Genomic DNA, 20022 nt, shown 5'->3' with positions numbered 1-20022 from the left:
CTGGCTGCTTTCGATACCAAGAAAAACGTTGAGCTATACCAGCATAATGATAAATTGAATTTATCTAGGTAATTTTCTTAGAAAAAATTCACTAGTCTCTTTGATGATATTGTATTATTTGTTGGTATACACGCTGGCTGCGAAAAAAAAAGTTTACAAAGGAACAGATTTTAAAGAACTTATTGTGAAACGAATGCGCTTACATTATGACAACTTAAATTGAAGTAAGAAAATGATCATGTTATTTTGATTATTTTGTGTGTGATAGACACAGATATATTCAGTTCTTTGATAAACTTATGAACCATAACTAAAAAGGCGTTCGCCTATTTTTTTTCCATGTATACCTGTAAAGCAATGTTTCTCAATGTCTTTTCTGTAGGCCCATACGTCCTGTGAACACCTTTTGTATTAGTTTATTATTCCGATATTCAAAAGTCACGGTCATACATTACGTGTCAGTACACACATTACTTCCTTTGAAAATGTTCACATCTGATCCGTTGTGATAACAGATAAATACAGTGCACTGATTCTAATCAGCGACGGCATCAATAAGGCCATTTCTGTTATAAAGGACACGTCTGAAGTTGAAAAGTTTTCACTTGCTTCGAAGAACGTAAGTTCCAGATGGCAACTTTTTGAAAGTGGTCCTATACTGTAGCCTGATCTTAGGCGGAGCAGAAAAGAGCTTAAGAACTTTCATAGATATTACGCGATTCGATTTCTATTAGCTGATAGCAGTTTGCTACGCCATCACTGCTGGTCAATTTTTGTGTACTCCACCCAACAGTAATGGTAGTGAATGTATAGCACAGAATAATGGCTAATTAAAGCACGTCTCTTGATTCGCACATAGTAAGCGGCTTAATTCTACGAGGCTTTCATTGGGCCAAATAAATCGCTTACGCCTCCGAATCACTACCACTCATACTAGCGCATCATCTGCGTCCCCGCCAGGATCGGTCCGATTCACCTCTTACGAATCAACTGAGCAGATTATATCGCTAAAGCCAAAAAAAAACATCCAAATAAATTAAAAATTTTCTGAATATACAAATTTCAAGCCTATCGACAAAAGCTATGAAATTTGGGTCTATTTAAGTAGGACGACCTTGAGCGGCACCAGCTTTGTTTCAGCGTAACGCGCCATTAACGTTTGTCTGTTTTTGTTCTTGGTTCACGTATTGCAAAATGAAGCCGTCTCTTTGCTCGATAAAGACCTACCAAAGCGCATAATACACGCTGGTACAAGTTGCACAAGCCTGTGCGATGTTCGTGTTGCCTGGTTTAGGATCGCGCTATCTTTTTTCTTTCTACGGTATCACTGAATTGCCCTGGCCTGAGTCACTGAGTTGCTTCGCCAAGATAAACTTAGATGGATCGAGTATGTCTAGTTGGTTCCCGCGTAAAACTTTGGCCTCCAAACTAGTATGTGATCTCTATTCAGCATTAAAAATGCGCATGAACAGAGTGAAATAGAGATCGTTAATAATACTGGCTTGCGTCAATAATAATAGACCATATGTATGAAACCAGCTTACCAATTTGCAGAATTAAGGAAGTACACATGTGAAGAGGGGTTTGCCGTTGAAAAAATTATCCGTTGAAAGCACACAAGTCGAACAAATTTACCTCCGAAGTAACATTTTAGCATTCTGAATACATTTTCGAATGCCAAAGTTAACTTTGTGCTTACTAATTCCTATTAATTCCTAATTAATATTTAGTAAGTTATCTGTCGAGACCAATACAATCTATTTACAGTGACAGAATTCAATGCCTTCATTCTGATAGTTTTTCAGCGTCGACAGATAATTTGGTATTATTTCGCGTGGCCATTAATTTTAGAATTCAATCAATCCGGATATTATGACATATATTGGTAAGTTTTATCCAGTACAGGTGCACTTTATATGGTACATAATTGAAGCGTTACTCTGTATTTAGGCAATTACGTTGAAGTAATTGTTTATAATTGTATTCAATGGATGATGCATAGCCTTACTTTACTACGTCCGACGGATGGTTGAGGCTGAAAACCAGAAATAAATGATAAGTAAAATTTCAATTTCACTATTACCTACTGTTTCGTAGAGTTTTGTAGTTCAATGCTACTTTGATCTCTGGTATCATACTTTGTTTACAGAATCATCTTCAGCAACTGCTCGCGCGCAACAGCTACATGGCGTACGCGAGAAGGGCAGGCATATAGGTCCTATCGATTGGTTATTCACACTTCCTCTTTACTTCGACTCAGAACAATCTATAAAACTAGTAAGCTCCGTAAACATTATTTAAGGTACATGCCAATGGCTGCACAAGGGCTTGTGGGCCGAGGAGGACGAAGACCAGTTTCCTTCATACATCGAGAAACCAAACCATATATATGTCTTCGTGTGCACTTGATCCAGCCGTTTTATCTAACGTGGGCACCGTTAGCAATGCCTCACGTTAGGGCCCCGTTATCTACTTACAACACGAACTCAAAATGAACCGATATGCCAGTCGATTCTCTATTTGCACAGGTCTTCACTGCTTATTAACGAGACACAGACCGCGAATCCGTTCAACACTTGAGGTTTGATATAAGATAGTTGTATGTTAATACTGAGACATAAACAAACGCCAACCCGACATAAGTACTAATCGACATTTATTTCACTAGCAAATGTTTATACAGCTTGTAAGTATTACCCAAGATACGTGAATCTATCTACGGCTAATAAAAGAAACAACTATTTAGTTAAAAGCGTTATCTTCCCTTAAGAAAATATAAATTGACTTCTTCACGATGTATCGCAACTTACAAGTAAAGTCGTTGCAACACTCAGTATCAACAAGACTATCAAGCTTGATCTTCTGATTTAGCTTAGATTGGGCTTAGATCTTCTGAATTAGCCAAGCTGCAAAACGTGCGTCACCTATGAATTTGTCCTTCACTAAATGAAAATATGATTTACATTCAACACATAAACAGCAACGATAATACTAATGTTCCCTTCGTAGAGTTAATATCATGGGGTAAATTCCATAAAATTTAATATTATAACTATGCTATATATACGTTTCTGTACTTTTTGTTATTTCCTATGTACGTACGCTGTACGAGCAATCGCAAATTACTGTGGCTTCTTACTTACAAACTTGTCGAGGATTTTGTCCCAATCGAAGGAATGAACACTTGGCACCGCTTGACCATACAGTATGTACAATACTAAGCTACAAACATCCTAATATAGGAATACATATATATGTATATGTTATTATAGGTGGTAAAAAAGTACGGTGATGTATGTTGAAGGTTCAATTGACAAATGTTCAACGACCTTATTACATCGTAACTTATAGTATAACAGTCTAGGAGGAACAGGCTATCCAAAAAGAAGGAAAGACAAATAGTGTCGTCCTACGTAAGTTGTACGTGGACCGCATTGTTGCTCTAACTTACGGGATTGAAAAAATATCGTACCCTAGATTGTATTCAGATTACCGCAGCACGAGATATCTAGGCAACAGCGATTCGTCTATACTAATGATTACATAGCGAAATCGAGCACACATGAACCGGAAATACACATAGAATGAATCGTAGAATCCACACACCCTACACAAGCAGATATGTTATGGTATTATTAGTTGAGACTAAAACAGAAGCAACTGTTTTATCTGAACACCCGTCTGTTTTACTTAATGCACTTTGTCGTATTGAAAATATTTTGTCTATCGAACAATTTGAAAATTAGAAACTAAATACTTTCGAGGTTCATAAGAACGGTTGAAAAATACGAAATGAAATTTTTTTTCGATAAAACAAGAAAATGAAAAATTTCCTACCCTTTTCCAAAGAATAGCAAGTTATACATAGTCAATAGGGCATATCTCCATCACCGGCTACTATATTGTTTCTACTCAAACTACATCAAACGAAGGAAAGGTGACCGAAAATATCAGAGGCAAAGTAATGCCGTTGAAAGCGTTCATTTTTGAGAAGTATGACAAAAACCTAATATTCACCATACATTTCATCTAAGAATCAAACCTACACTTCGTATATTAACAACTTCGCGTGGATGTTGTCGGGCGTACCACGTAAATCGGAAAAGGTTACCGTCATATTTTTCACGTGACGATTTCGAGTAATTCCGAAGGGTGCCTATATCAACCAGCTTACTCTGATGTACTAGTATCTTTCAACTAACTAGTTAATGGTGACTGTCAAATTACACTAATTTTTTCTTGTGAGACTATTATAGAAGCTTTTTCAGAAAACTAATTTGCTACATATTTAAGAAGCCCAAAATCTGCTTTTGCTGAATAGATCTAGTTTAAAAGTTAAGTATGTATTTGTCATTAGAAATGGACATATCTAAATCTGCGTGCGTTTCACATACTTCAGTTACTTGTAGCAGAAATTACTCAGTGACCACATGAACCTGATTTGCTACTATACATATTAATAAAACGTAAAAGTTTTGGATAAAAGAGTATAAACGACGCGCTTGTTTTGTGTCTTCGTTTTTTTGAAGCTAATTTAGATATAGTTAATTAGGTCTGTCCGTCGTTTATGCCAAACTCCACCACAGATTACATGATACAATTATATGAAAGCGGCCCAGGCTGCAAATTTGCTATCAGCAATTTACTACAATTAGCCTTTACACAAAACTTAATGTGCAAAAACAGTATTTAGCTATCTCAAAAAATGAATAGTAATTTAAACGCCTAGAACGATCTTGCTTTGAAAAACAAAGTATGGTGCTAGGTTCCTAATGAAATTCTGTCGTTACAACTCTGCAAGGTATTTTTTACAGAAATAACTCTATCGCAACTAATTGTAATCCTAAGCATCGGCTTAGATCTATACATTTTGTCAACTAATCCCCAAGTTCCATGTCGGTGATCAAGGTATAACCCTTGCTTTGCTAGAATCAACTTTAATCACTCTATCTAAATTAAGTTATTAACAGATACGTATCACTCATATTTGTGTAAGCTGAACTCTACGAGGATCGGGCTGTTGCTGGATGTTACAGTTCAAATGACGAACGTAAAGATTCCACAGTCAGATAAGCGCACACGTAATCAACTTCTCAATTGAATGAAGCGACCTTTAGCTTTAGTTCAACGATTACTGTATTGTTTATTTCGGTATATCATTGTTTCAAAACCGATACATAATTCATAAGGATAGTATGTGTACGATTGTGTATGTATATAGTTACAGTGTACTAAGCATATAAGAAACAACGTATATCAGCTTATATGTCGAACGAGCTGACGATATACACAGCGAATTGTTCAGTTATACGAGAAAACGATGTCATATTGCTACGATACACCATTCGAATCATTTCACATTACGATACAGCAAATTGATTTTATTAGTTATCGCACTAGCTATCGCATACGTACACCCTACATTTTATCATAAGGTTATATATAGCTCATCTTAGGTAGATCAGAGATGATATAACTGTTACTGGAATTTGTCCAACATAAATAATGAGTTTCGGACTATTTACATTTAAGGCTAGCATCCCAATTCAGCAGTAGATAACTATTATGTTCAGTGTTCGTGCTCACTATTGAAGCTGACCTATGCTTGCATCGAGATAATCATAATTGTACATATTTTACTTACCAATACTGACCTTCTATCATTCCTTTTGCAATATGATTATAAAATTAGGTTTACATACGGTGTGTCGATTTAGCTAATATTAATCGCAGGGAAACTGCAAACTGTAACAAAGGAACTATAAATACATATATGCACAAATCACAACGTATTTTTCTTTTCTTTACACAACACGCGCTATATTCAGTCCTGAATTAACAGGCAATGTTATCCTTGCTTAATTCCTAATCACTAGAACGTGTTTTTTTGGCCGTGGATGAAAACTGGACAATGTCTCCAATGTTGCTTCCAGCTATTTCAATAATTTGGGGCTGTCCTTGAATTATGTGTCCTTGATTAGGTAACATGGAGATTTGTGGCCTTACGGAGATCGTTGGCGCACTAGATACCACAGGCCTATTACAAATAAAACAACATTTAAGATGCCGATTCAATTTCAGTTAGGCGTTTGCAGGAATTAGATCGAAAGAGAACTCGATGCATCCAAGAATTATATCCGATAAAATGGTACGGAATAGGCAGAAAACTAACATTATACATCGACGTAGTAGTAGGAACCATAATTCACCTCTATATGACAAACCAAGACGGACATATATTTTATAAGAAAGAAGAAGTCGTTCGCACCAAATTTCACTTGAGATAAAATTAATAGAAGCCAACCATTTGGCTATTATAGTATTATTAGTATCTTGGTGGTCTAGTGCAACTGGTTTAATGCGCCATATGGTAGTGCGTATCCTGTAAGATTTAAAGAAATTAAAATTTGCATCTAATAAGAGACGACGACAAAAGGAAAGTTGGTACTTTACATAATTAAGGTTGGTTCCGCTACGACGAGAAAAATTAACAACCTACCTTTTGTTAATGTTGATAACTTGTCCTCCCAGGGTCGTTATGGGATTCGTAATGGAAAATTGCCGAGATACCCCTATCGTTCCTGGGGATGTTGGCGATGGTATTCTAGCATCCACAGTTCTAAATGGTTCAATAATCTGCACAGTCGGCGCTGACGATTTTGGACCACACGTAGCAGCCTTTAACACAATGCGTTGTCCAGGGCGCAATAGGTGACGAGGTACCACAAGGTTGTATTTGGCTGGGGCATTTGGGTCCTACAGATAAAATTAAATGATGTAAATGCTAACTATAAACCTTTTCAATAGCTATCAAACACACAGAGTAAAATAAATAAATGTTAAATCTATTATGTTGAAATTTCATGAGAGTAATTTCGTTACGTTTACTAGTAAACCGAAAATGCTAGATAGATTGCACATTGTAGTTGACTGGCCATACACTAACTGCATAACTATTTTTATATAATCTGAACTAAGCTCATATTGAGTTCATTCCATCCTCGTATAGAGAGGCGCAACCTACATTTGGGTTTCTCAAGATCGAGACATACGGTGCACGAGGCCTAACGGCCGAACTTTGTGGAGGTCGTGCTACCTGATCAACTAAAGCACGTACACAAGCTCCTACAGCGCGCTCGACAGACATATCTTTTTCAGGAGGATCACTGTTATTAGCCTGGAATCGAGTCAATGCGGATGGATACATTATACAGGATTTTATTCATATACCGGCTAAATTAATCAGCACATGTATGTCCCGTACATTAACGATCAGTAGACCTATGATACAAATGAAGTATTTAAAGAAATAGCTAATCATGCCCTGCAGAAGGGATAACATATTCTCAAGTAAACCTCAGTTACTTTTCTATTCATCTCACTTCTAAAAGTTCGGGTTAGGTGAATTTATTTACTAAAAAAGTACCTCTGGTTCGAAGGATAACAATTCGATATCGCCCTCTGGGCATATGAGATTAGACTTGGCGCTGGGGCCTTCCTCCAGGGTTTCCTGATCATGCGTCTTAGTAACTTCCATGACAGATGATGTTTCGCAAATTTCGTTTGAGGTTACAGTTTCAGTAACCACATTCGCAAATTCATCTGGCATATTTACTTTGGGGATCCTTGTGGTGAAAACGTTGCGAGGAACCAGCCTCCTAAAAAGCATAGATGAGAGCCGAAATACATATCATATAGGATATATATCATATAGAAACACTAATGAACTTGAATCATAACACGGGTCAATTTCTCTACTTGTAATATATATATATTTAGTTCAGGTCGCAGATTCACTCCACTGAACAATGGCTTAAAATTAGACAGATTAGACAATACTGAAACTACGTACATTTTGTTAAGTGAAATAAACGTTGTATTCATTCAAGGCAAACAGGGTACATTAATTATACAGCTTACGGAATTTGAGAACATGCAGAGTAGACAATAGCCGCAGGAACGGTAGTTCCGATGGATCCAGAAGATCCGAGTGGAATCTGCGCTGTGACTGCAGAGGTAGAAGTCGTTCCAGTTAGGGGCATTTGCATCGATGGGCTGCTACTTAACGTGATCACTGCTGGCGGTTGTTCTGGTTGCTGATGTAGTTGCATGTTATGTTGCGTTTGTTGTTGAACCTGTAGTTGTTGTTGCGTTTCTTGTGGAACCTGTAGTTGTTGTTGCGTTTCTTGTTGAACTTGTAGCTGTTGTTGTATTTGATGTTGAATCTGTAGTTGTTGTTGTGTCTGTTGTTGAACTAGTAGCTGTTGTTCCTGAACCTGTGGTTGTTGTTGTGCTAACTGCTGCGTTACTTGTAACTGTTGTGGCCGATTACTGCTGCCACAAAGTAGGCTAGTCTCCTTTTGCCGGTTTTGTTGAACAATTCCACGACGAACAAGCGCGATAGACGAACTCAAGTCGCTGGTACTAGCAAAAGGATCAAACACTGACGTTTTGGGGCTCAGTGGTTGGGGGCGGCCTTTCTGGATAACACTTCAGGTTAAAAAAAAATAGATTCGATTAGAGATTAATTCAAAAACAAGTCTAAAATACTAGACTGATTACACAGAACATATTTTGCGTATATACTACTAACCTTTGTTATCGATAATACATTATAGGATTACTATGTCAATAATATTGCATGCTGTCTTGAGCGTAGTCACGTACATGGCAGTCAATGAACAGCTTACTTTTGCAACGTGTGACTACTGGGTAGAGGCATCTTTAAGTGAAGAATCTCTTGGTAGCCCTGTGGTGAACAAAGAAAGTAAAGCTTTGCGGCCTTCTTCAATGTTCCATCATCCCAGCTTGAACCCTACGTGGGCCGCGAAATAAGAACAATTAAACAAAACAATTGGTAGTAATAAGTACTTCCTTTATTAGCTTAACTGTAAAAAATTTCTGCGAGTTCCTCTGTGAACCAGCGGCGAATGGAAATATCATTAATAGTATCAATTAGTCCATTCACTCAATCAAATGCCCAACTAGAATCTAAATGTATTTATAATATAGACTTTTTACGAAAACATAGGCTAATTTAAAACGTTGTCAAAATCAGTTAATAAAGCACAATAACGGTTGCGTATCAAAATGAAATTGTGCATAGAACTTACGCCGCGTCGCTTCTGGCAATGTCCCGTCAGAATACGGACAATTTGGTCCCCGTTGAAAATTTTTCCTATGTTGTCAAGAAATGTCTTCTCTTTTGTGTGGTATTCGTCCAAGAGCCGCTTCGATAAGTCGAGCTTTTTTTGGTAGATCTGCAGCATCATTTCCAGCTCCGCCTGTTTAATCTCCTATTACAGAAATGTTAAATCAAGGCCATCCATATGAATTACGAATCAGCCGAAGATACGAAATGCCAATGGTATTTGTTTGCCAGTATACAGCTAACAGTAATTTTCGAGCATATATAGCAACTTTTCGGAGTTGCAGTTGTCTTTTATATCGTAATATTACTACCACATAGACGCGGACGTCATAAGGATGTAACAAAATAATACGTACAAGTTCGTCTAGTTTTTGCAGCCGTGATCTGCAAGCCTCACAAGAAGGACAATCCGTTTCGCGATGAGGTTCCGCTTTAATCCGAGAATTAGCAGCCATGCTCTGAAATTTCAATATTTATGCGTGTGGTTGGACCACGTTGTAGTGGTAAGCTTGATGTAAGCTTTATAAATATATATAGAAGAAGGTATGGCTTTCGACGAAAAACTACCTCAAAAATCATGAAACATATTATTAACTTTACCCTGTTGTGTGGCGAAACCAGTCACGTTTGACTAAAAGAATTCAAAAAAATAATAGCCCACCTAAATTCAGAACCAAGCATCAACTTTTGTTTAGCAAAAAGGGGTGCTCTACATCGAATGTATGCGTCTTCGACTAGACACCAACTAGCACTTACCACAACGCTGCTGAGTAAAAGTTTCGATGCATTCTGAAACATAGACATTATCTTTAATAAAACCAACCGTTTTCTTCCAAATAGAGATCTGAACTCACCACACATAATATATACAACTATATTAGTTCAGCATTTAGTGTAGTTCATTTCAAATAACCTGAGTAATTCATATAGCCCGCAAATAACTAAGATCTATACAGACAGTCTTTTCTTAGTGAGGTTAGAAATACTGTAACGTATATTTACAAAACCTGGAGCATCTTCTGCCCGTCCAAATAATAATTATTATTTCTAGCTAGTGTTAATTACACCTGAGGACCTGTTTATATATATAGAACTGTTGTATATATATATATATACATTAATAAATACATTTAATAGAAACGCTGCGTCGTGTATGTATAATAAAAACGAAGAATTATAATAACAAACTCTCATAATTCGCGCTAGCTCAAACATGTAGTTTATATTTAAAGCTTATTACTCAAATGGATAATATAAATTATATTCAAATTTCTTAGGGCTTCTAACTAGAGATTTTTAAATGTGAAATGATGCTGCATGTACTTCATTGCCCATCTTTGGAAATCACGACTCGTAGGCCTGGCTAGCTCAATGTTGAAACAATCATCGAAACCTAGTTTAGAAACGCCATCCACAAGTAAATCGGAATTTAAGTTCGGATTATTACAACCACTAGTTACTCTTGTATTCTAGCCTACCTTATGTGGTGGCATTACCAAACTGCACCAAAGTCGCACCAACTCACACCAGTCGTCACGTTGACAGATACCCACTATGAAGGAACCTATTTTGAGACTTACGATTATTTTAATTCCAGCTTAGCTAATGCCTACAAATTAAGAAGTACACAAATCGCAACATACTAGCTAAAACAAAAATGTTTATTATGTGAAAACAAGTAACGAAATGTGTAGTTTATAAAATTATCATTTTTCGTATGCACCTTTCTTTATACGTGCGTAAGTGTGCATTAAACTCAAAGACATTCTTACAATTGGTATTGGCCAATATAACTTAAACACCTGGTAGTTTTAATTTGCGAATGCTATAAGTGTAGCAAACATCAACTTTCTTGTAAACGGAGTGGGAGAGCGCGGGAGCAGTCCCATTGTGTATAATCTACGTGGGTCGTCAAAAATTTATCCGCACGTCTTATTATCATAATCAAATGTTCGAGAATCACGAAACGTATTAGAAGAGATTATATAGCTCTAATTTTAATATAAAATAATATATAGCTCTAAAAAAAAATAATATATAGCTCAAATTTATGTTAAAGATTTATTAGAAAAAATCGCTTCGATTAGTCCTTAAACAATGCTACATAGAAATCAAAGTATTAACAAGCTTTGCGCGAAGAGGCCTCTAGTATTGTTCTGATAACAGGATTATAATATCATAGTCGTATACTCGCACGTAACTTCAGACACTCAGCAGAAAGCCTACCTTATCTACTTTCATTATATAAGAAATTTATTGATCATTGTACAATACTTATATTTTACTATTATTCATACATAATTAAAACATTAAAAATAATAATAGCTTCTGTGTCAGTTTCCCTCTCGTTGTAGTGATTGTTTTCGTTTCACTTTCAGCTGATTTCGGTTTTCGTTGTGGGCTACGATTGTACATATCCAAGCCGTCCCACGATTTTCACTCCACCTATTATTTTTCTTGCAGCATATGAACACAAAGTGGCGCAGAGATCTTCATCCATACACAAATGGCCCGTAAACCTGTGGAGCATTGTTCATTCATTGAATCATAACATTGTTTTCAGGAGCCTGACGACTTCCTTCATTTGTGTTGCTGATTCTTTCCTAACTATCAGGTTTGTTTCAACTGCGGAAAAATCAGGAACCCTCAACCAACTACTTTATTCATTTTTAATGTTTAATAAGCACATAGATTTACAAAACAACACCGACATTTACAAGCCAATGTCCGTCGAAATTGCCGGCAAAACTTCTAATCAGATTCTTCTTTATTCCAAAATATCCTTGTTCTTAATATTCTCGGGGGTTTCCATCAAGTCCCGCTGGGTTGTTTTTGGCGACTCCCATTTTTGTCATTTATCGCTTGTATTTATTATCTACATTCGTTTATCGACTTTCACATATACATAACAGACATTACAAACGGTCTAACACGCGCATGAAACTGTTCTTCGTTTCTCATGTATTTATGTTGTCAAATGTATCATCCGTTTTTCTGTGTTGGAATTCCCGTTCCGAAATACCGAAATCCCGTCAACTGTACTCTCATGCCCATATGGGATTTATATATATATATATATATATATATATATATATATATATATATATGAAAATGAATATATACAGCAACTATGAATCGAATTAATAACAGATCATCGTCGATGTGCGCGCATGTTGCTTCCGATAGCTTCCGGATAGAAACGGACAGCACTATTACGTGTCTCTCTTTTTCCTTTTATCTTGCTTATTCAACGAAGTAACAACAAGGGCTATATTTACGCCTCCTGTAATATCATAGCGTTCTCGTAACGTCTATCAGTAAACACCATTGTGCAGCATATATGATAGGTTGTGACGAGGAAGACACCCTTGATGCCTCTTCGATTTTAATCGGCGGTCGGGATGGATGACTTTATCGGTGCAATACTCAAGCCGCGTTATCTTCAATTCTCGACAACTTGTCAGGTCACGAAATTAGAGATAAGTTTACCGATGAGTGGAGAAGCTAACGCGGCGAGAACAGACAGATTGGATTGTTGTTATATGACGAGATTTGCGCATTGCTAAAATTCGATTCTTTCTTTCTCTCCTTCTCATTCTTACTTAATTACTATACAATTGATTTGCCTTGATTTCCGCCGAGTTTGTCGACGATTGTGCTAATTACCGGCAGGTTCAATATGTTGCCAAGTAGCGGTATCCGCCGAAGGAAATTGACAACAACGGGAAAGAAGCCAGAAAATAGTAAAACAAATCCATACAATTCAAGACACATCCCGATCAGGGGCCAGCCAAAGAGGACAATGAAGATTCCACCTAGGAAACATCCAGTTGCGCGGACCTTGTGCCGTTGGAAGAAAAATGATAGAGTTCGCTGAACACCAACAACGAGAGTGAGTCCGGTAACAAACATAATATTACCCAAGGCAAGCAGACCCTTGTCGAACAACAGCAACATACCGAGTACGATAAAGGTCACGCCTAGACCCGATAATCCCACTCCTATTTTTTGCATATCGCTTATTTCAAACATTTTCATATAATTGTGTACGGCTGGTTACGATGTTCACTCAGTAGCGCCCGAACCCAGTGGGCTGCAACTGTCTGAAATTGGAACAGAAAACCGTAGTTAATATCAAACAGATTGTCTTCGGTTCTAGAGTTCATTCAAATACAATAATTGGTGATACACGTATCCAAGGAATCAACTAGAGAATATTCATTTTGGGCCTAAGGTGTACTGCTCGCTGTAGATATTGTCAGGTACTATCCATTTCGTCAATTCAAAAAACGTTTCAGAATTTCATTAACCCATGATACAATTTACAATGCTATCTTGGACTCAATATGAACAAGAGTGAGAAAGAAGCGCGAGTATGTTACAATCAATATCGCAGCTATATGGCGAGAAGCTTACAAACACTTCGAATAAAAAGTCTCGCAGGGAATTGTGTTACAAATGCATTTGTTCTACAAATAGGCGCGTTAGATTTATTAAGTGCAGGGCCTTCACTACGACAACAGCAGTGTATGAACAAATTACTTTTAAGGAAAAACGTTGATACTCAAAATATTTGTTCAGTATCTGTCATGCAAAAAGTAGACGATGACTATTTCCTATATAATTTCACTCTCATGTCGAATGATACTTGGTGACAATGAAATTATTAATCCAATAAAACCATTGAGCAGATTTGAACATATTATATGCACTGGATAACAAGATCATGCCTGAAACACTAAAAGTATTGGAATTCTAAAATGTAGATTAGTTTATAAATGGAGACAGTCATGAATCCTGATTTACTATTGTTATGAAAGGTTTAAAGACTAACAATATTATGAGCTATAAAATTTTAACATTATATACTTGTTAGTAAAAAAAAAGTCAGAATCATTCCCACAAATACTGGTGTTATTATCTAGTCGTCAGAAAACACTGATTTATATAATAGCATACGTGCATGAATTATACGTAGCGGATAAGAGCAAAGAAGTAGGGTAAGCTAAACAATTGGTCGTTACATCGTGGTTAACTGATTACGAGAAAACACTTCAAGGATAGCGCATTGTCAACTGGCAATATATGAACAGGGACACTTCAAACGTTTTAATAGAATCTTATAAATATTTGGCATAAAGCAAACAGAATAAATTAGGGTACTACATAGCCAACTCCATCTCCTTCACGCAATACAAAACGCGAGCTTCTTATTTCTTTATTAGTGCAAACACGCAGCCCTACTGGGCTTAAAATAAAAAAATTAGGTCAGTGACAGCCTGTATGAGTCCACATCTAGTTAACGCGATCATCCCAACAGATTGTGCTTTGCCAAACAATACACACAAAAATACGCACAAATAAACCTTGATTACCATATCCAGCAGCTGGAAGAGTTTGCCACAGTCCCGCTCCACTAGATTCACTACCGCATATATCAACGTAATTTGTAAATGTAATTTCGTCTACGCACTAATAGACATTTCACAAAAATAACCTACACAGGGCCAATAAACTGCGTCCGTGCAGACTTCAATAAGAGTAACAGGAGTTTACGCCTACGTAGTAATCACGCCACATATTAATCGCTACTTGGTAAAACTGGCGTTACCGCAAAAAGATTGTTGCGAGCTATATAAAGAGTAATTATCTGACGGTTTTCACAAACGAAAAAATAGAAAATTTTTGCGGTAATTATTGCACAAGAATATCAACCATTTGTTAAACACAATAAAAAAAAGTGTATATATATATATCAATTCTATTTACTTATGCGCAACAATTTTAATCACTCGCATTGTTAGTAACATATAACCTCGAAAGTAAGAACAAAACTTCCACCTGCCTCTTATTACTTATGGCAAAAAAAAATCTGACCATGAATACCAGTCGCTTAGCGTAATAAATTTCTAGGCCACGATAACTAATGGTATTATCACAAAAGAGGCCCGTTATTTGTAGTAACTTTAAGTACCAATAATAGCAAATGACATCTCCACGTCACCATGCTGACTTTCTTAAGTAACAGTAAGATACTTACCAACGCGTGACACTTCACGTTGTCTCACTGATGATATCCTTGAGTCACACTCTCGAAAACAAATTACATGGAAGACAAAAAATCGTTGTCTTGAGGCACCGGCTTTCCTGTCGAACGCCGATCGCTGTAGCACAGCAGTTTCTGTACTTCGTTCCAACACAAAACAAATTTCTCAGCCTAGCCAACAGAACAAACCTCACACTGTGGCTAATCCGCGGAACGTAGACTCTGCAGAGAAGGCCTTTTCGCGGAACACATTCCAAAATATTGTTTGTTGAATTCGTACTGAGAGGGTTACGGCGGCAAATCTTTAATGTCTGATAATAATGTATTACACATAAATGTATCTTCGAAGTAAGAGTTGGCCAAACTTGTAGTAGCATTCGCGACTAGCCAAAAATACCGTAATGGCTATCACAAAATGGTTTTGCTTCGCTAGCTGTTGTCAGAATGACGTTTATTAATATACATACGTAAGTCGTACAAAGGTGCTATAAAGATATGGCGTACGTTTGCAGGCAACAATCTTCTTTTGTTGTTCCGCAATTTTCTTGCGTCAGTTTAGGGTCACTGTACAGATATTTTGAGGTAGATCTGTTTATTTTTATTTTTTAGATATTTTTCAGTCCACTGTAGTAGTTAATGCTATTAATGGTTGTCTTCTGATAACCCGGTGATGTCTCTGAATCTACTCCGAGAAACTTCAACTTCAAGTAGACACGGATGTACAGAGATTTATGTGTATTGTTGAAGTGTTCCAAACTAGTTAAGGAAACCGTCTTGTTGTGTCATGTCTATTATGATTGTTTAATGTGCTTACATGTGCCACAATAACTTGGAACTTATTATCAAGATTGAAGATGTAACTGAAGCGCGTCTTCACATTGATAAATAAGTTTCATCAGTTTGATAAGCAGCATATTTTTAGGGTAAGCTTTTTAAGGCTTTTATGATTTAATTTAATCTTTAAGCTCCACTTCAATGATTTATTATTGCCATTACCTACTTAGTTCTTTTACTCAAGGTGAAGCCTTTATTAAAGGGTTCTCAAAATATTTCCGTGCATCAAAAACTGCAATAGCACAAAGAATACGAAATTGTAAAAAGCTTATCCCCACGTCGTAGTAGACTCCTCAATTACGTAATAAGAAATTGGCTTTGCTTGCTACTTCAATGCCCAGCAAGATGCCGAAACATAGCACCAAGAAAATGATGCCCAAAAATGAACAGAATAGTACATTCACCCCCCCCCCCTTCAATTTGAATTACTTCTTAAGGTAAACACTTCTACGACTTATTATTGTACAAATTGTAATTATGTACCTAGACCAGATGCATTAGCGTTGGCCATGGCCGCTGAAAGCTTGTGTAATCCTCAAAACAGTTTTTTCAGTTTGAATATATAAATGCGTTTGTTTTTAGTATGAAGCTCTTTCTGTACAATACATATTGAGTTAATAATATTCTAACACTGTGTTACAGCAATGCCACAATGACCCTTGCAACATAAAAAAACTATAACTCTTACTTATATGATTTACTGAACTCTCTAATTAATTAAACATTTGAGTCTAAATAGCTCTTTCTTTCTTCCTCGACAAGACGAAATCGAAGAAGACAAGGTAACTTAAAAATAATAACGTGTTCGTATAACTTTCTAGAAACGCTAAAATAATGATATTTTAGCTATCAAAACTAGGATGTACAATTAAGCAGCATTCCTCTGTCATAATTATCTTTCTTTGCGTAATTATAACCTACCAATGCAAAATATAACCTACTACAAACGTAAAACAAATTTATATATTATTATATAATATATGACTTATGCAAGATGTTATTCAAACAAATATCCCCGGACCAATAACTTTAGGGATTTACTGTCAAGAATAGCAATGACTCTCATAGTGGATGGACAAAACGTCGGACAATTACCATTCAGCCTCTATCCCTAGTATATGAAAATGAATGAATTGACTTCTTGCCATAAGGTTACCGCACGTACATGAGGTTACCGCAGCGGATTTTTTCCTTACGCAATATTTCAAACATTTTCTTCTACGCCACGCTCAACAGGATTTAAGTGGGATATAACTGGTCAAAGACTTTATCTCTTATGAAAAAGTTTTTAATAATTCATTCGTTACCCTTTACTAACCTGTGGCGGTACTATGGCTTGGGGGGGTGAAGTACTTTCGACGATATAAACTGTTTGACCATTTTCAATAGAATTAGCTCCCGGAAGTGTGATGGTGGAATTGCTAGTACCTGCTATAGCACCAGCGCTGATGCCACTTGCCGGTAACATCTGAAAAGTGTTCCAGAGGGAAGAAATGAATAAATGAATACATTCTAGCTCACAGTCGCTATGTTGAAGTTTCTTTATGTCTGACGCTCACAAACAACTAGTGTTTAATAAAGGACTATTATATACAATATTTTAACAAAAATGCTGGAGAGAACAATTTCTAAACTGGTACACCCTGAATTTCCGGGCCACTTATTTAGTGATAGAATTTCCTCTTGCAGAGAAAATCGTATATTGTTGTTTCTATATCCTATTTTGTATTTTCTATTTCCCTATACTCTGTATTTTGCCAAACAGTATAATTTAGTAAAACCGAGGTAGTTATAAATAAATTTGGATTTAGTTAAAAAAATCGATTAATATCTGCCAGTAGTATTGGTGAGCTTTTTGGTATTAGCACGCTGCACCCGTAATATAGTGTATATATTTCGATACCGTATACACGTCGAACAATTTGCACGCATTTCAGCGATATCTTTCGGTATATATTAAATTTTATTCACCTCATTACAGCATAATGTGCGCCACATAATGAGTGCAGCTAATTTTCTGCGCGGCGAAACTAAACCATATTCCCGCGGGATTGAAGTCAAGTCAATAAATTATCCAGCTCCGTAATTCCCGCAACAATTTTCTTTTAAATATATTGTATTTTGACAATATCCCAAATGACCATAGTCAATATTATGACAGATAACTAGCAACTACCCTCGGCTCAGCTGATTGTAGTTCATCTGTATGTACAATGAGCTTATGTATGCTGTTTGATTTTTCACTTCAGAGACTTAAAAGATCATCTACCCAGTATTATTCGATTTACCATACGACGTATGTCCAAACCTCAGCGCTTTTGCTAGGTGCAATTATCCATAATAGTTACTTTTTGTAAGAGTTAAAAAATATACCGCCGAAACTTAGCCAATTTTTTTTTGAAGGATAGACACCGATCTGTAAGCGGCCATCTTGGAGGTTTGCAAATCTCCTGTACGCACCCCAACATCCCAACGCACGACTATAACCGAGATATGCCATTGTTAAGCGGTGCTTACCTTAACACTAGCTCCTGAATTTCGTATATGATAACAGTCCACAGATTTGGTTACAAAAATCACTCAAAACTTCCACTTGAAATTTACCGTGAGAAGAACAGACGAAGCAACATGTAAATGGCGCGCACTAAATCTCGGAAGGCGCAGACAAGTTGGACTGTGGCGAAATATAAGCGCGTGCGAAAAGGCGCGGTTACCGAAGGCGCCAATATTTTCCCTGCCCGTACTCTTGTAATTTTGAAATTTTACGCAGCCGCGCAAAGGAATACTCTAAATTAAGATTTTGTTATTTTCTTGCAATATTTAATTAAAGCAAGCTAACTCGGTTTGTATACAAAGAGATTAAAAGTGACTTTTTTGTTTAGCAAATATAAATGAAGTCTAAAAAAATCATAACACATTATTTATACCATCATTTTGATTTAAGCCGACTGCATACACGCGAAACGTTTACCTAAGTTCTGATCGAGGGGACCTTCGTTTTATATAAATTAAAAAGTTGTACCAAAATTCTTGTAATGTTCCAAGGCACCAATAGTGGGAATGTTATGTCTAACATAGTTGTAAGTTGCAATTATTAATATTTATGAGCATCTGAAGCCACAAGACAAATATCAGCTCTGACATGACAATCCAGAAGCAAATCACAGTTTTCATTTGATTCGAAAAAGCCGACTACGTTTTTGCTTGAGGAGCTTGTTTTGCAATACCCGTAAAAGTGTTCCAACAAATCGCATCGACAAAAAAGCAATAATGTTTTTCTTAGCTACTCTGGTTAGTGTCGAAACACTTATTTTTTATTTAAATGCTAAAAAAAATACATTCATCGTGTATCAAGATACAGCCTAAAAACAGCGCCGATTTAAGCCCCGCAATATGTATTGGATAAACATTTTTTAATGCTTAATCAACCAAAACGAACGCAAAATTTGAAAATTTAGTTATCTTGCAGCTAAATAATAGTTTCTACAAGGTTAGGAGTTAAAATGCAAAGAAATTTGTTAATCAATACTTATTTTGAAGTTTGTTTTTATAGCTTATAATAAAATTATCAAATTCAATTCATACACGCTTGCTGGTGGAAGCAAAGTACCTCATATATACAGACAATTAACAGGATATCCCAAAATTATAGTAAATATACAGGACCATTAACATACTTATAGGGGACTCAGTTAAATTAATCTTACAAACTAATTTGAGAGATTTGCCAGATGTCCTAAAAATGGCACTAGAGGACAACGAGCGTTATGGTACGTATCACAATTTCCAGTACATTTCAAGGATATGTATGTATCGTCAGATTTATGGGAACCCGGTTCTCTGCAGAGTCTACCATGGAATCCATGCACGGCAAAGCGAGTGACAATATCTATGTTTAGCTGGTCCATCCTTCCCACTCGTCGTTCCTCATTACACAAAAAGTCCTCATCGATCTCTGCTTTAGAGGTTTAAAGATTTCTGTTGATTGGAG

General features: G+C 36.5%; 1 protein-coding gene and 1 long non-coding RNA gene across 5 annotated transcripts; both read right to left on the bottom strand.

Annotated features, from left to right (window-relative positions):
* Positions 1 to 1886: 1886 nt before the first annotated feature.
* LOC111264642 (uncharacterized) lies at positions 1887 to 3466 on the bottom strand. Its single transcript, XR_002682968.1, has 2 exons — positions 3144 to 3466; positions 1887 to 2035 (listed from the first exon to the last, which is right to left on the bottom strand). It is a non-coding gene; the product is annotated as an uncharacterized LOC111264642 (long non-coding RNA).
* A 1646-nt stretch (positions 3467 to 5112) lies between these two features.
* LOC111264624 (vesicle transport protein GOT1B) lies at positions 5113 to 18678 on the bottom strand. 4 transcript variants are annotated; one of them, XM_086970142.1, is made up of 12 exons: positions 17350 to 17429; positions 15192 to 15432; positions 13111 to 13254; positions 9908 to 9940; positions 9508 to 9609; positions 9114 to 9296; positions 8691 to 8815; positions 7921 to 8490; positions 7427 to 7658; positions 7025 to 7177; positions 6500 to 6756; positions 5113 to 6037 (listed from the first exon to the last, which is right to left on the bottom strand). In XM_086970142.1, exons 5-12 carry the CDS (start codon positions 9604 to 9606, stop codon positions 5866 to 5868), a joined length of 1791 nt encoding a protein of 596 aa, XP_086826268.1. In that variant the 5' UTR covers positions 9607 to 9609; positions 9908 to 9940; positions 13111 to 13254; positions 15192 to 15432; positions 17350 to 17429; the 3' UTR covers positions 5113 to 5865. The 4 variants fall into 4 exon arrangements, with proteins under 4 accessions (XP_086826268.1, XP_022696418.1, XP_086826270.1 ...); XM_022840683.2 differs by lacking the exons at positions 13111 to 13254; positions 15192 to 15432 and adding an exon at positions 18549 to 18678 and having other exon boundaries at positions 17350 to 17499; XM_086970144.1 differs by lacking the exons at positions 5113 to 6037; positions 6500 to 6756; positions 7025 to 7177; ... (6 more) ...; positions 13111 to 13254; positions 15192 to 15432 and adding exons at positions 10792 to 11670; positions 18549 to 18678 and having other exon boundaries at positions 17350 to 17499.
* Between the last annotated feature and the right edge of the window lie 1344 nt (positions 18679 to 20022).

The sequence above is a fragment of the Varroa jacobsoni genome, unplaced genomic scaffold (genome assembly GCF_002532875.2).
Source record: "Varroa jacobsoni isolate VJ856 unplaced genomic scaffold, vjacob_1.0 scaffold_881, whole genome shotgun sequence".
NCBI lineage: Eukaryota > Metazoa > Arthropoda > Arachnida > Mesostigmata > Varroidae > Varroa > Varroa jacobsoni.
The sequence above is the reverse complement of the archived record's forward strand: the minus strand, read 5'-3'. Positions and strand labels throughout refer to the sequence as shown.

Excerpts from the sequence above, each read along its gene's own strand:
- LOC111264624 (XM_022840683.2), bottom strand. The coding sequence starts at position 17,499 with ATGTTACCGGCAAGTGGCATCAGCGCTGGTGCTATAGCAGGTACTAGC. Across the intron at positions 9,610-9,907 it reads TTTTACTCAGCAGCGTTGTG|AGCATGGCTGCTAATTCTCG; the intron begins GTAAGTGCTAGT and ends TTGAAATTTCAG. Across the intron at positions 7,178-7,426 it reads TGTTATCCTTCGAACCAGAG|GCTAATAACAGTGATCCTCC; the intron begins GTACTTTTTTAG and ends ACTCGATTCCAG.